The sequence below is a fragment of the Epinephelus fuscoguttatus genome, linkage group LG12 (assembly GCF_011397635.1).
Source record: "Epinephelus fuscoguttatus linkage group LG12, E.fuscoguttatus.final_Chr_v1".
In the NCBI taxonomy this organism is placed as follows: Eukaryota; Metazoa; Chordata; class Actinopteri; order Perciformes; family Serranidae; genus Epinephelus; species Epinephelus fuscoguttatus.
In genome coordinates, this window is record NC_064763.1 from 43340165 (window position 1) to 43354842 (window position 14678).

A 14678-nucleotide genomic window follows, 5' to 3' on the forward strand; every position below is an offset into this window, starting at 1 on the left:
CTTTTTGTCCTGGTGAGGATTTTCCGGGTGATGACACAGATACCGCAGACACGTTTTCATACACTCTAAATCGGATTGTGCCACAAAATAAGACGGTGATTCACAGAATGATGCTTCAGCCGAGAGAATTATTTTGTCTTAAGACTTAATCCCTGACTGTGAAGGAGCCCTGCATGAAGAGTAATTTGATTAAAGCCGTGGTGTGTGCGGGGATTTACCGCGTGGAGGCCCAGAAAACTGCACTTTATCAGCGACACAGCAGCAGATAAGTCAGCCACTGAAATTCTGTCAGTCTGCCATGAAGATAACGACACATTATCGTCCGTTAGATTAGCCTAACGACAACTGGAGCTTTTTCTGCTCTGTGTTACGTGCAGCTTTAAAAAAAAAAAAAAATACAGAAGTCAGTGAAACAATAAACGTGATGACAAATGAGTGGGCAGGAAGTGTGTGTTGGTGTAAAGGTTTAAATGAAGAAGAGTTGACTCAAAATACAAAATAAGATCAACCTGAAATCGAAGGAGACATCGCTGATCAGAGTAAACACGATAACTGTCCTGTTCTGGAACATTAAATAAACAAATTTACTCAAAATATATTTTCACTTAAAGGGATAGTGCACTAAAAAATGAACATGGACATGGTGGCCAGGTGGGTCAACGATTCACACTGAGACCTTAACGACTCTGCAAGTGTTCCCACCCACACAGGGTTTATAGCCTGCAACTTTGCACCAGTCATTTAGAACTGAAGAAGCTTCTTGGATGAGAGACGAAACGTCTTCAAGAAACACAAAGCAAGTCCAGTTGCCTACGATGTTAGCACTTACGATGTTAGCACTTACGATGTTAGCACTTACGATGTTAGCACTTACGACCACAGACAAGAACATCAACAATAAAACGGTCTGCTTTTGACTTGCTTTGAGTTTTTGTACTCTGATGCTGTTTTTTGTTTTGACAACAAAGAACAGATTTGAACGTATCTTCATACAGCGGTTAGATATCCTACAAATTAGCACTTTATGAATGATGCTATGCACTTAACGTAAAGTTACTGTGGTGAGATCAAAGAAGAGAAACATGGAGGTGACGCACCTTAAAATGACCCAAAGTTCACATGGTTTCAGAAGCTGGTCTCTGAGGGGAAAGTCCTGTGTTTGTTTGATGTATCCACCACCCTGTCTTACCTCCTAACGTCTCCTGAATACGAGGGATATGTACAAATTTTTGTGCATTACTTTTTGCAGGAAAACATACAAACAGCCCGAAAACTTAATGTTTTATTGTTTTAAATTACAAATGAGGCACAGATCGTCCAAAGAGACCCAGAACGTTTTTGCTACTTGTGTGTTTTACTTTCTGTCAACTGGTGTGAGCCGCCTCAAAGACACATTTTAAGAGTTGAAACCTTTGCAATCAGCTGTTACATTTCTGTTCCTCTTCTTTCCCTTCAATAAACTCAGAGATTAAAAGAGTTTGACTCCAACATTAAACGTGTGATTGACATTTCAAAAGGAGACGAGTGAAATAAGAGTCTCATGACAGGCAGAACACCGTGTGAACTTGGATGTTGAATTTCTTCTCAGTGACCCTCAATCATAATCGAACCACAGCAGCTCAGATGCTCTGTAAGCGCTCAGACTGAAGAGGTTTAACCTGTGATGTGTCGGTCCAGGCTGCTCAGCTGATGTGCTAACAGTGCTAACAGTGCTAACAGTGCTCCAACCTTCTGTTTCTGTTGTGAAGTTTAAAGAGGAGCTGTGCTGAAGTTTATTCCAGCTTGTTATCGACACTGTTTTAATCTGCTCACATGTCGATGTTGAGCCTCCAGTTTCTTTGACCATTGACTGCTGATTTCTCCTGGTCTCATTCAGCTGCTGCTCAGAGGATCTTTGTGTCTGTCTTAGCTGAACCATCGTACAGAGATTTGCTCTCCACGCACAAACAAACCTTCATACAAAATCACATCTATTAGTAAAAAGTGTTTTCAGACATGCAGGAGTCTCACACGTCTGACCGGACCGCATCACAGCCCTGTGACAGCAGATTACAAACTTTACAACACAGAGAATGAACTATATTTTTCTTGGGGTTTGTTTGGGTGACCTGGATTTGAAGGCGGAAAAAAGGAAGTGGAGCTTAAAAACGGGACGGACAACAAGACAAATGAAGTTATTGGAAAGAGAGAGATGTGAGAGAAGAGGACAGAAGGTGAAGGAGAGGGCGGAGGATGGAGGGATGTGTACTGACAGAGAGGGACAGAGGGATGATGATGAGGATGAAGAGATGTAGAGGAGCTGCGTCACTGAAGGCCCTGCTGAGAAACACACACACACACACACACACACACACACACACACACACAAACTTTAAAGGCAGCAGTTTTGTTTTTGCTCCTGTTTTCACAGTTTAAAGTCTGAAATCATCTGCACCACAGTCTTGACCTTCATCATCGTTACTGACTTACGTAAGGCCGTAAAGACGTGAACATTCAGTCCACAGACAGCAGCTCTGATGGACGTTCCTGCAGTCAGCATGTTAATGACACGCTCCATCTGTGTCACTGCGCTGTGATCAGACTTGACATTTCAGAGTGACCTTTCCACCCCGAGACACACCTGTGTCACCTGTGAAAACACCTCAAGTTTTTTCCTCAGCTATGACACTATGGCTTAATTTCTCCTTAACTGAGGGACTTACACAGTTGCACAGAAACCCTGAAACAAAATAATCTTAGTTTCAGTTGTTTTGTGCAGCCGCCTCAGATCTTTAAGTTAACCCTGTGAAAAATTGGAGCAAAATCAAGTATAAATACAGAATTCAGAATATTTCAATATAATCTGTGGATTACATGACCCACATTAAAGTTGGAATACTTTGAATCATAGTGGAATATTAGTCTGTGTTATCCAGAATGAATCTGTTCACAGGTCGACACACAGGTACGACATATTGAAACTGAAAGACATGAAGAAGAAGCGTGTTTCAGCTGCTCTTTAATCGTCAGAGTGAATCAGATGTTGTTGATGCTTCCTGGTGTCTGCCTCCAGTCCTGTGTTTTAATTTGGATCATGGATCATAATCTCTTCTTTATTGTCTTTCTGTTGGACGCTTCGCTCATCGTTTCACAACCAGCTGAACTGGAGAACATTAAGATTCTCTATGAGAAGCAGAAAACCTCCTCAGAGGGTTTTATCTTCCAAAACAGAACAAATTAAAGTAGAAGGGCCTCGCAGAGCGCTGACCTGCAGACTGTTTCTGTTTCAGTGCAGCTTTATTAATGTGACACCTAAAAATGACATAAAAATACAAAGAGAACAGCTTCTGTCACCGTGCCACCTTCCAACAACTGGAAATCAAAGAATAATGGTCATGGCGCCGAGTAAACCACCATAATCTTAAAACCTATATCAGTTCAGTTTCTGTCATTTAACCTGCTGATGAAACACTGAGCTCTGTTTTAATAATCATCTCTTCTTCCTTTTCCTCCTCCCAGTCTGCTCCCAGTTCTCCAAAGGTGTGTACGCCATCATGGGTCTGTACGACCGGCGGACGGTCAACATGCTGATGTCTTTCTGCGGCTCTCTACACGTCTGCTTCGTCACGCCGTCCTTCCCCGTTCACACCAACAACCAGTTTGTCCTGCAGCTGCGGCCCCAGCTGCAGGAGCCCCTCATGGCCCTGCTGGAGCACTTCTACTGGACCAGGTTCGTCTACATGTACAGCTCCGACTCAGGTGAGGACGCAGCCTGCACCACACAGTCCAGATTACTGTCCTGTACAGCGCAGACGTTTATCTTCCAAAGCAGGAAGTAGTGACGATCATACAGAGCAGTGTGAAGTGAGGACGTGTTGATGTGTGAGTGGTGGCGAGGTGCACAAGTGTTTGTCTTAGTATTCTCACTGTACATGCCGCCACTTGGTGACATCATCAGAGAAAACAATGTGTGTTTCCATAGTTACACAGATGAAACAAAACTGTACATCAGCGATGCTGCAGAAACTGATTCATGTCTTTATCTGAAGTCGACTCGACTTTTTACTGAGAGACTTCAGCTGATTGAAAACTGCAGCTCGTCTATGAAGCAGAACCACGAGCAGAGAGCACATGAGGCCAGTCTGAGCTGCTCTGCACTGACTTCCTGTTTCATTTAGATGTTAAGCTCCTCCTCCTCGTATACAAAGCCCTCCATGAGCTGGGACCGAGCTACATCACTAGCTCCCTTGGTAACTATTTGCTTCCAAGAACTAGAGCTGGGTTGAAAAAAATCGATTTAATTGATTCGAATCGATTTTCCTTTAAATGGCACAATATCGATTCATTAATTAAAAAATCAATCTTTTACTGTAACTATTTATTTTCGTCTGTGGACGTGTTGTACAGCCGGTAGCAGCCTGAAGCAGCCTGCAGTACTATTAACCCAGGTAGTCTCGCGAGATCAGCATTTAGATCAGCATTTAGCACCTGTGGTCATGGCGAGAGATCTCGTGAGACAGCCGGATACTGAATGAAGACAGAGCAACAAACAATGGTGGGAGCGCGTCCACTGAAGGCATGGGCCTACGGTGTGAGTATTTTCCCCTAAAAATATAACGCTAATAATGTACGCATGTTTACTAAATGCACATCAGTTTCACAGAAAAGATTAAGAAATACCACTAAGCATCAGCACACTGCTAACTGTAGCCTCAGTTTGTGCCTCATACAGATCTGCTGGTAAAGTTAACTTAGCGTTAGCAAGCGTGATAAAAGACGGCAGAGAGGCGACGTTGTGCAAATAAACCAAAGATTTATTAATTCTCTGTAGCAGTAAACACATGGGCCGATAACAAATGTGTTAGCTAACTATGCTGAAGCTTTACAAGCTATTCAGGGCTGCCAACGACAACGTTAACATGACGAACAGCAAGGCTAACGTTACGGCTAACAAGCTAACGTACTGACGCTCCTCAGACACACACACACACACACACACACCGGACAGCCTCTCAGTCCTTAGCCGCTAACGTTAGCTCATGTACAACACAGGTACCACACAGAAACTTTTACAAAGGGTCATAATGTGCTTCTAGTGACTGTCAAATCACCAGCGAACGTTGTTTACACTGCGGACACTGCCTGCTGTCGTGGGACAAAGATCCTCTGAGAAGAAGACGGTTCACTCTGCTCTGCTGCCAGGAACAAACTGGGGGGCAAAGATCCTCTCTGAGGAAGAGGGCTCACTTTGCTGCAGGGTTCACCTACGTATATTGTTCCTCTTCTGATACAGTCAGTGTGTGCATCACAACCACTGTAGTGTGTTGCACAAAAGCTTTATAAGACGGTTACAGGCAGCAAACTTGTGGATGTCCTTTGTTTACATTTTTTGTAGCCACTTCATTTAAATTGTCTGCCTTGTGATTAGATTTGATTTAAAATATTTATTTTGTATGTGTTGGTCAGGTAATGTTAAATAAAAGTACATGATGACTAATGTGCTGCTTTGGGGTCAATTCTTAATGTAAACAGTATTTTTAATAGTAATGCACCAGGTCAGAGGGTTCCTTGTTAAATATACTTCGTTAGTTCTCAGAAAATATCTTAATATCCAAGCAAATTTTGTATCATAATTGAAATATACTTGACTGAATCAATATTAAACTGAATTAAATCGAATCGAATCATGAACCGTGAATTGAATCGAACTGAGTCCTTGAAAATCGAATCGAATCGATCTGGAAAATCTGAATCAATACCCTGCCCTACCAAGAACACTGCGATCATCTGCTGCTGGTTTATTGGAAGAAGATCAGGGACGTCCCAACGAACGCACGACCTGCAGATGCATGGATGTTAACCAATATATCCACCAGGAGTAGAGCTGCCACGATTAGTCGACTAATCGATGACTAATCGACTGCTAAAATAATCGGTGACTATTTCAGTAGTCGACTAATCGGTTTGAGTCATTTTTCAAGAAAAGTACTTTAAAAGTACCCAAAATACTCTTACTGCAGCTTCTTACGTTCAGATATTGGCAGCTTTACACACTCTCCCGTGACAGTGAACTAAAACACTTTGGTGTGAGTACGAAACAAGACATTAGATGACGTAATGTTGGGGTTTGGGAGAGACAGACTGACGTTTTTCAACATTTTAACACATTTTTCGATGAAATGATTAGTCGACTAATGGAAGAAATAATCGACAGATTAGTCGACAATGAAAATAATCGTTAGTGGCAGCCCTAACCAGGGGGCAGCCCAGCGTCAAAAGTTTATGACAACAACAAACTCAAAAACAAACATGGCGACTGTGGAGGAAATATTGATAATGTACCTCTTGCATAAAAGACAAAAACAGAGGCAGCGTTGTAGGAGGCGGTGGTCGGTGAGGCCGTTAAATACATCGCGACTGGAGGACGGAGAATTCTTTTCTCTAGTACTGCCGATGAGAGAAACTGAATTGTTATTTCTTCTTCGTGTCTCACTAGAGCTACGTATCGGGCAGTGACAGCAACACTGCCCCCATGGTTCCTGGTGGTACTGCTCCGTTTGGCCCGTATCCGTAAGCTTTATGGAAACGTGCCGAAATACGGACGAAATGAACGCAGAGCACGGACAGAAGGCTCCGTCCGTATCCGGATATTTAACGTTGAGCATAAATGAGCCCTAACTCGCGCTGACTCTCCTCATACGAGTCTGACACTCTTTACGCTTCACGCTGCTGCAGCTCTTTTAAAATCGTACTTGATTTAATGATTTAAGGTTTTACAACTCTATGATGTCATGACCTTTTAGGATTTATTTTATTTTATGATTTTTAAAATGATTTATAGTCTATGTTCATTCTGTCAGGTTTACATCAGATGGTGCTTTATAGATGAAACAACTCCTTCTTTATTATTCATTGAAGTGCTTGAATACATTTAGCCTATTGTGAATCTTTTTTAAGCACAATAATTTAATTGTTACGTCCATCCCCAGCTAGTGTTACAACTCACCCCGGTACTGGGGTACGTAGTAACAATATACCTCTTTGTATTTGACATTAATTTCCATAATCTGTAATGGTGTAGTGGAGGTCAAAGTGTGTGTTATTTATAGCAGACAAATATGGGTACCACGTATCAAAATTTAAGAGCTCTAACAAAAAAACCTACTGAGTTACACTTGCTCAAACAAAAAGTGTTACAATCATCCGCGGTCTCCCCTACCTTTAATCCAGAACAATGAGGCGGAGTAACGATGTGAAATTCCCGCCTTGAAAAAGCGGGGCAGGGGCGCCCAGGTCATCACGTCCTCACTGTGACCTCGTCACATGTCCACGTTTGGATTGTGTTTCTTGCTGTGGCCACAGGTTCGATTCCAGTCCATCATCCTACATCAGCCTCTGCAGTCTGTCAGCACAGGTCTCCTCTGCCTCCAGCTCCTCCTCCTCCACCTCCTCCACTCAAACAAACTTTTAGAGAATTTAAAAAAGGCCAGTCCCCCGCCGCCGCCTCCTCCTCCTCCTCCTCCTCCTCCTCCTCCTCCTTCTCCTCCTTCTCCTCCCCCGCCGCCTCCTCCTCCTCCTCCTCCTCCTTCTCCTTCTCCTTCTCCTCCTCCTCCTCCTCCTCCTCCTCAGCTGGGTCTATGGTCCATTTGACAGTTGGTGGCCAACTCTGTCTGATCTTATTGCCTGCTCCATCTGCCCAGGAACCGTCGGTGGAAGTCTTTCCAGCGTAATAGTGCGTAACTGTCGGCCCCGGCGGTGCAGTCTGTCTAATGTTATTGCTCCTCAACATCTGCCGAGGAGACGGTGGATATTTGTTGGAGGAGTCAGAGGGGTTTTCCTGAGGCTGAGCGCTCTCCTTTATGTCCAGTATCAGCACACACACACACACACACACACACACATACACACACACACACAGCCTCCGGTGACGATGAGCGAAAACAGTCGATAAACTTTAACACACATCGTCTCTGAAACACAAACTGAAGGGAAGAAGAGTTTATACAGCAGAGGAGGTGTTCATGAGCCACGTGTGCTCTGAGCTACAGAAACAGGAGGCGGTAACTGAGTACATTCACCCAGTTACTCTACTCAAGTACAGTTTACTTTATCCTACTTTATAAATCTACTTTGCTTCATTTATTTGACAGCTATAGTTACGAGGGATGTTCCTGTCGACTAAATGAAACTTTAATTAAGACCAGTCGACAAGTCTAAAAAAGGCAAACACTCAAAGTCAAAATTTATCACAATTTATTGTCAAGTGTTTGAAACATTGTCCCAAACATATTGTGTGCATTCAGCGCCCTCTGAAGCCTTTAATCACAATCTCCAACAATCATGTTGGATTTTAAATGCTGCTGAAGTACGAGACACTTTGTGCCGTGCAGTATGAATGTGAACCTGCACATTATCTGTCAGCAACTCTTAAAGTTAACAAATAATATAACGTCTCAAAAAGATTCATTGCTGCTGAATTCATGTTCTAGATCAAAGTGTGCTGGTTTATGAGAGGACGTCTCTCCAGTTTAAAGCTCCAGTCTACTGGAGCATTACCGCAGGGAGGGGGACTGCTGTCTGACCGCTCTGTAGCTCCCACTAGTGGCAGGTGGCTGCATGACAGTTAAGCTGCCTTGTACATGAATAAAACACTGATTGACCTATGGCTAAGCCCCGCCCTCAAACGCGATGAGCCAATCACAGTGCGTATAGCCATTCCCATACACTGGGACATTCTCTGCCTGGACGTCCATTGAAATGCATTACAGAAAGTCAGTTTGTTCGGTTTTATGAGCTTTTTCTGAGATTTGAAGTTTAACAATGGTCAAACGGTGTGCATGGGGTACATGCAACTCTGACACAAGGTATCCTGAGAGGCTGGGCGACCAGGTGTATTTTTACACTTTAAACCACATCTCAAGCGAGAAAAGTGTCTCCTTTGGATAAAGTTGTGTGGTAACGTTAGACCACAACATCAACTCAACGTGAATAAGATTAACAATGATGTCTACATCTGTTCTAAGGTAAGTCAACATTGTGTTTGAGGCAACATATTGTCACTTTGCTGGAAAGAAATATAAAGTTATCTTTAACATCTCTAGCTAACGTTAGCTAAAGTTAGCCTAACGTTAGCTCCTAGCTGCGTTGTTCATCATGTCACCTTGTTTGCTGGGAGTTCATTAGCCTATTTTGTTCTAGTTTTGTACTTTGGTGATGGTACATCATTGTTAGCTGTTGTCCAAAGGGCTCTAGTTAAGCTAACGTTAACTTCTGGAGCTTAGCTTCATTAACTTATCTTAGTAAATAAGATAATAATAAGTATTCTTAGTTGTAATTTAAGCTTTTCATCGACCTTCTCAACAATAAAATGATGAATATATCCCTCCAATGCGTAGTTTAGGCCCTTTTGGTTACTTCTCAATGACATCTGATCGTTATGTCCCCAAAAATCATCAGTTGCCTCCTGTGAAATGCCGTGTACTGTGACACCTGCCATAGCGCCGGGCACTGAATGTTGATAGTTTGTCCAGGTGATTGGAGGGGGCGGGGCTTAGCCATAGGTCAGTTGGTTTAACGGACTAATATTTCTGGTGTCGACTAGCGAGGGGGCAGATTATTAATTGTTTAGACGTCTAATCGTGTGCGTCCTTTCATATATTTTTTGCCCTTTTACATCTTAAAACTGATCATTTCCATTTATGGGACTGACGCTAAAGACTGTTGTTACATCTGCCTGTTAAACTGATTTACCTTCAGACTGTGGGTCTGTCGTGGATAAATGAGATAAATGAGACCTTGTGTTGTGTTCAAACCTGCTACAATGAAATATTTCAAATTAAGTAACGCATAATGTCTTACTTAAATAATTTTGGGTTTGTATCTCGAAATGAGAAACTTTGTCAAAACAAAAAAGTGACGTAGTATCAACAAAATGACTTACAGGGATCTTTTTATTGTTTTTTACATCACTGTGGGAGGCATTGGCGTCCATATCTGACAGCAGGGCCGTGGATGTTGTAGTTTAAAGCTCCATCAGACCAAAGTGAACTGAGTAAACTGAGTTTCTCTGCTGAGGAACGGTGAGGAGTTCCTTAAAGGAAAAATCTGAACTCGGAATTTAGAGCTGGGAAAAATACTTCAGGAGTTCGTCCGACGTCTCACCTCTGTCCACGCTGACAAAGCTTCAGTTTGATACCTCACATGTCCGAAACCATGTCAGCCTCAACAAGACTCAGTTTCATTTATATTACAAATCACATATTTACCTGGAAGAGCTTTTCCCTCTGTACATCTGTCCTCTTCTCCTGCTCCTCCAGTTTGATCTCCTCCTCATCCTCTTCCTCCTCACTGTCCTCCTTTCACCTCCTCTTCCTCACCCTCTGTTCTTTGAACTGTCCAGAGGGCTGAAAAAGCTTTTGCATGTTCGTCTCTTTCCTCTGCTGCCGTCTTTTTATTTGGCTCCTCTTGGCCTGCCATCAAAGTTCCCTTGAGCAAGGCGTTTCATCTCCAGTGGCCTGAAGCGGGCAGCACGGCGCTCACTCAACCTTACCACAGATTAAAGAAAATAAAAACTAAATAAAAACATGTACACGGACAGATGGACGGACAGAGAGACAGACAGACAGCAGCTGCCGAGGAAATAAACCGTGGAGGAAGCATCAGCTCGCATGAACAGAGACCATGTGTAATTGAACATGAAACTGATTTTGTATGTGTGGTGAACATAACTGCTGCTGCATCACTGGTCTGATGTCTCGCCAACACACCGCTAGACACGCAACATGCACGCCTGTACACATATACACACACACACACACACACACACACACTGATGCAGCAGCACACACATCACAGCCTCAGTTTTATTTTCAACTCTTTCTGCATCAACACTTTCAGATGTTTTTGTGTTTGTTGGTGATTTTATTGTTTTCTTTAGTGTGTTTTTTTAATGTTCTGATGGACCTGAGACATTAATATGAAAAACTGACCGAAAATCACAAAGCATCTGTGAAGCTGAAGAAGCATTAAATCCATCTGTAACAAGACTGTTTGATCTTTATTAGCTCTTAATTCTCATCAGCACGATTACAGTGAAGGAGTCATTTGCAATGAAACTCTGTTGGCCCTGTGTTGGCCCTGTATTGGCCCTGTGTTGGCCCAGTGTTGGCCCAGTGTTTGCCCTGTATTGGCCCTGTGTTGGCCCTGTATTGGCCCAGTGTTTGCCCAGTGTTTGCCCTGTATTGGCCCAGTGTTGGCCCTGTATTGGCCCAGCATTGGCCCTGTGTTGGCCCTGTGTTGGCCCCGTATTGGCCCAGCATTGGCCCAGTGTTTGCCCTGTATTGGCCCAGTGTTGGCCCTGTATTGGCCCAGCATTGGCCCTGTGTTGGCCCTGTGTTGGCCCTGTATTGGCCCAGCATTGGCCCAGTGTTTGCCCTGTATTGGCCCTGTGTTGGCCCTGTATTGGCCCAGCATTGGCCCAGTGTTTGCCCTGTATTGGCCCTGTATTGGCCCTGTATTGGCCCTGTGTTGGCCCTGTGTTGGCCCTGTATTGGCCCCGTATTGGCCCAGCATTGGCCCAGTGTTTGCCCTGTATTGGCCCAGCATTGGCCCTGTGTTGGCCCTGTGTTGGCCCAGTGTTTGCCCTGTATTGGCCCTGTGTTGGCCCAGTGTTTGCCCTGTATTGGCCCTGTATTGGCCCTGTATTGGCCCAGTGTTTGCCCTGTGTTGGCCCAGTGTTTGCCCTGTATTGGCCCTGTGTTGGCCCTGTGTTGGCCCTGTATTGGCCCTGTATTGGCCCAGTGTTGGCCCTGTGTTGGCCCAGTGTTTGCCCTGTATTGGCCATGTGTTGGCCCAGCATTGGCCCAGCATTGGCCCAGTGTTTGCCCTGTATTGGCCCAGTGTTGGCCCTGTGTTGGCCCAGTGTTTGCCCTGTGTTGGCCCAGTGTTGGCCCAGTGTTTGCCCTGTATTGGCCCTGTATTGGCCCTGTATTGGCCCTGTATTGGCCCTGTGTTGGCCCTGTGTTGGCCCTGTATTGGCCCAGCATTGGCCCAGTGTTTGCCCTGTATTGGCCCTGTGTTGGCCCTGTATTGGCCCAGCATTGGCCCAGTGTTTGCCCTGTATTGGCCCTGTGTTGGCCCTGTGTTGGCCCAGTGTTTGCCCTGTATTGGCCCTGTGTTGGCCCAGTGTTTGCCCTGTATTGGCCCAGTGTTGGCCCTGTGTTGGCCCTGTATTGGCCCTGTGTTGGCCCTGTGTTTGCCCTGTATTGGCCCAGCGTTGGCCCTGTATTGGCCCTGTGTTGGCCCTGTATTGGCCCTGAGTTTGCCCTGTATTGGCCCTGTGTTTGCCCTGTGTTGGCCCTGTATTGGCCCAGCATTGGCCCAGTGTTTGTCCTGTATTGGCCCTGTGTTGGCCCAGTATTGGCCCTGTATTGGCCCTGTATTGGCCATGTGTTGGCCCTGTATTGGCCCTGTATTGGCCCAGTGTTGGCCCAGTGTTGGCCCTGTATTGGCCCTGTATTGGCCCTGTGTTGGCCCTGTATTGGCCCTGTATTGGCCCAGTGTTGGCCCTGTATTGGCCCTGTATTGGCCCAGTGTTGGCCCTGTATTGGCCCTGTATTGGCCCAGTGTTGGCCCTGTGTTGTATCAGACAGACAGCAGTGTTGTAGTGAGTGTCTGAGGACAGATGGAGGCTGATGCTCTGCCGAGGAGTCTCCTCCTCCTCCTCCTCCTCCTCTTTATATCCTCAATTCCTCTTTCTTTTCCTTCATTCCTTTTTTGCTCTCGTCTGCTCTCCTTTGTTTTCTTTCTCTCTTCCTCTCCTCTCCTTGTTTCCTCTCCTCATGTAAACAGGATGTTTATGTAGATTAGCTGTCGAACGTTGAGCAGTGTCTATATTTATAAAACTCTTTCTCTCTGCTGTGTCTCTAATTGAAGGTTACATTATCCATTAACACACACTTGACTTCTTTTACTCTGTGTGTGTGTGTGTGTGTGTGTGGGTGTGTGTGTGTGTGTGTGTGTGTTGGCGGCAGCTGTAAACAGTGTGTCACTGTATGGAAACTAATGAGCAGTTACCTATCATCACATCATCACCTCTGACTGTCACACAGCACCAATTATCAGCAGACTTTCCTTCCTCCGCTCCGCTCTGCGCTGGGCGGAGACCAACCCGTCACCACATGGACAAAAGTATGTGGACGGCCCTGCAGTGCAGCCGTACGTGATGTTATGAAACGAGCCAGTGTTAAATGACGATTTTTTATTCAGAGATATCAAAGAGTGTGTGTCAGTGCAGGAAACTCTCTATCATTCCTTAATTTTATTTTTGTAGTAAAAGCCGCGGGGAGCTGCAGATTCAGCTGATAAATCTCTGGAGCTTCACACACACACACACACACACACAACAGATCGTCACACTCCTCTCACCTTTAGTTCCAGTGTGTTACTCAACGCACAGTCGCAGTTCGTCACATGCATGTACAGTCTTTAAGAATTTAAGTTTCTCTGCTCTGACTTTGAGACACACTGAGGTAATAACCCTGGAGGAAGTGTGTGTGTGTGTGTGTGTGTGTGTGTGTGTGTGTGTGTGCGCGCGTGCGTCACACAGTATCTTTGAAGTTCCTGCTTCACTGTGTCTCTCTGTTCATCTCTCTGCTGCTCTTTGAAGTCTATCTGAATTTTGCTGACTTGTCTTTTGAACACGGTGTGCATGCGTCAGTGTGTGTGTGTGTGTGTGTGTAAAATGCTGATGTGATTACTCTGCGTGTTGACTCACAGGGTTTTCAAGCACAGAGGGAAGAAGCTGCCTGTCAGGTTGTGGAAACAGCAGAGGTGCAATGATAAATTGAATTTTGTGATGTTGTGATAAAAAACAAAGTCTGGATACAGTCGTGATTAAATCTGCCACATGGTTATTTTCCAAGTCAGTCTCTAAAGGACACTGCCATTGCAGCAATCAATGCGAATTCAGCCAATCCCCGTGAATCACATGTGCCTTTTTATTTTGTGCAGTCAGCGCAACTTGTCTGCAAATTTGCGTTTTATCACAGTTCAAATTCATTTATAAAGCCGGTTTAAAACCAACCAGAGTGCTGTGTTGAAAATAAAAGAAGTCAAATGACCTGGAAACAACAAAACAATTTACAAACTGGAAATGTCCTGTGATGCAGATAGCCCCGGCCCCACGATTAGAGCCTGGTCTCACTCCAAACCAACGACAAAGGCGTCCTTTAACATCGGCATGATACGCAGCCGGTTGCTGCTGCATTTTAACAGCGCCTGGCGGCATCAGGGGGAAACATGGCAGGACAAGGACAGAAGTTAAGGAGGAGAAAGTCCAAGTGGGGCGGGTGGGGGCAGTGATGGATGGGTCCAACAACCACTGACATTCACCCGAGAGAGCGGTGTTCACCTCCTATAAGATTGTAAAGCCAAACCCTGTTCTTTGTTCCTAAACCCACCCACATGTGTGTTGTTGAAGGAAACATCAGTTGGTGGTGTTGTACTGATGTAGTGCTTTTATTTTGAAAGAGACTGTATGCAAACTGTACATTTCCTGTGAAAACAGAAGTGTATTTTGAAAACAGACAATGCATGTAACAGGCTGAAGTTGACACAGCGTCCCAGAACGTCAACAACCAACACACCCAGGGTACCTTGGACGTCATATGTGGACGTGGAAAGTCCATGACCAAACGTGG

At 44.8% G+C, this 14678-nt stretch overlaps 1 protein-coding gene across 6 annotated transcripts in view; it reads left to right on the forward strand.

Annotated features, from left to right (window-relative positions):
- gria1b (glutamate receptor, ionotropic, AMPA 1b) overlaps positions 1-14678 on the forward strand; it is a 105539-nt gene that overhangs the window by 37621 nt on the left and 53240 nt on the right. For all 6 annotated transcript variants that reach the window (XR_007450647.1, XM_049592663.1, XM_049592664.1 and 3 more), the window contains exon 3: positions 3499-3738. Coding sequence is in view for 5 of the 6 variants with exons in the window: in XM_049592663.1 (XP_049448620.1) it covers positions 3499-3738 (240 nt within the window). In the remaining variant the exon portion in view is untranslated. The remainder of the gene's footprint in view (positions 1-3498; positions 3739-14678) is intronic.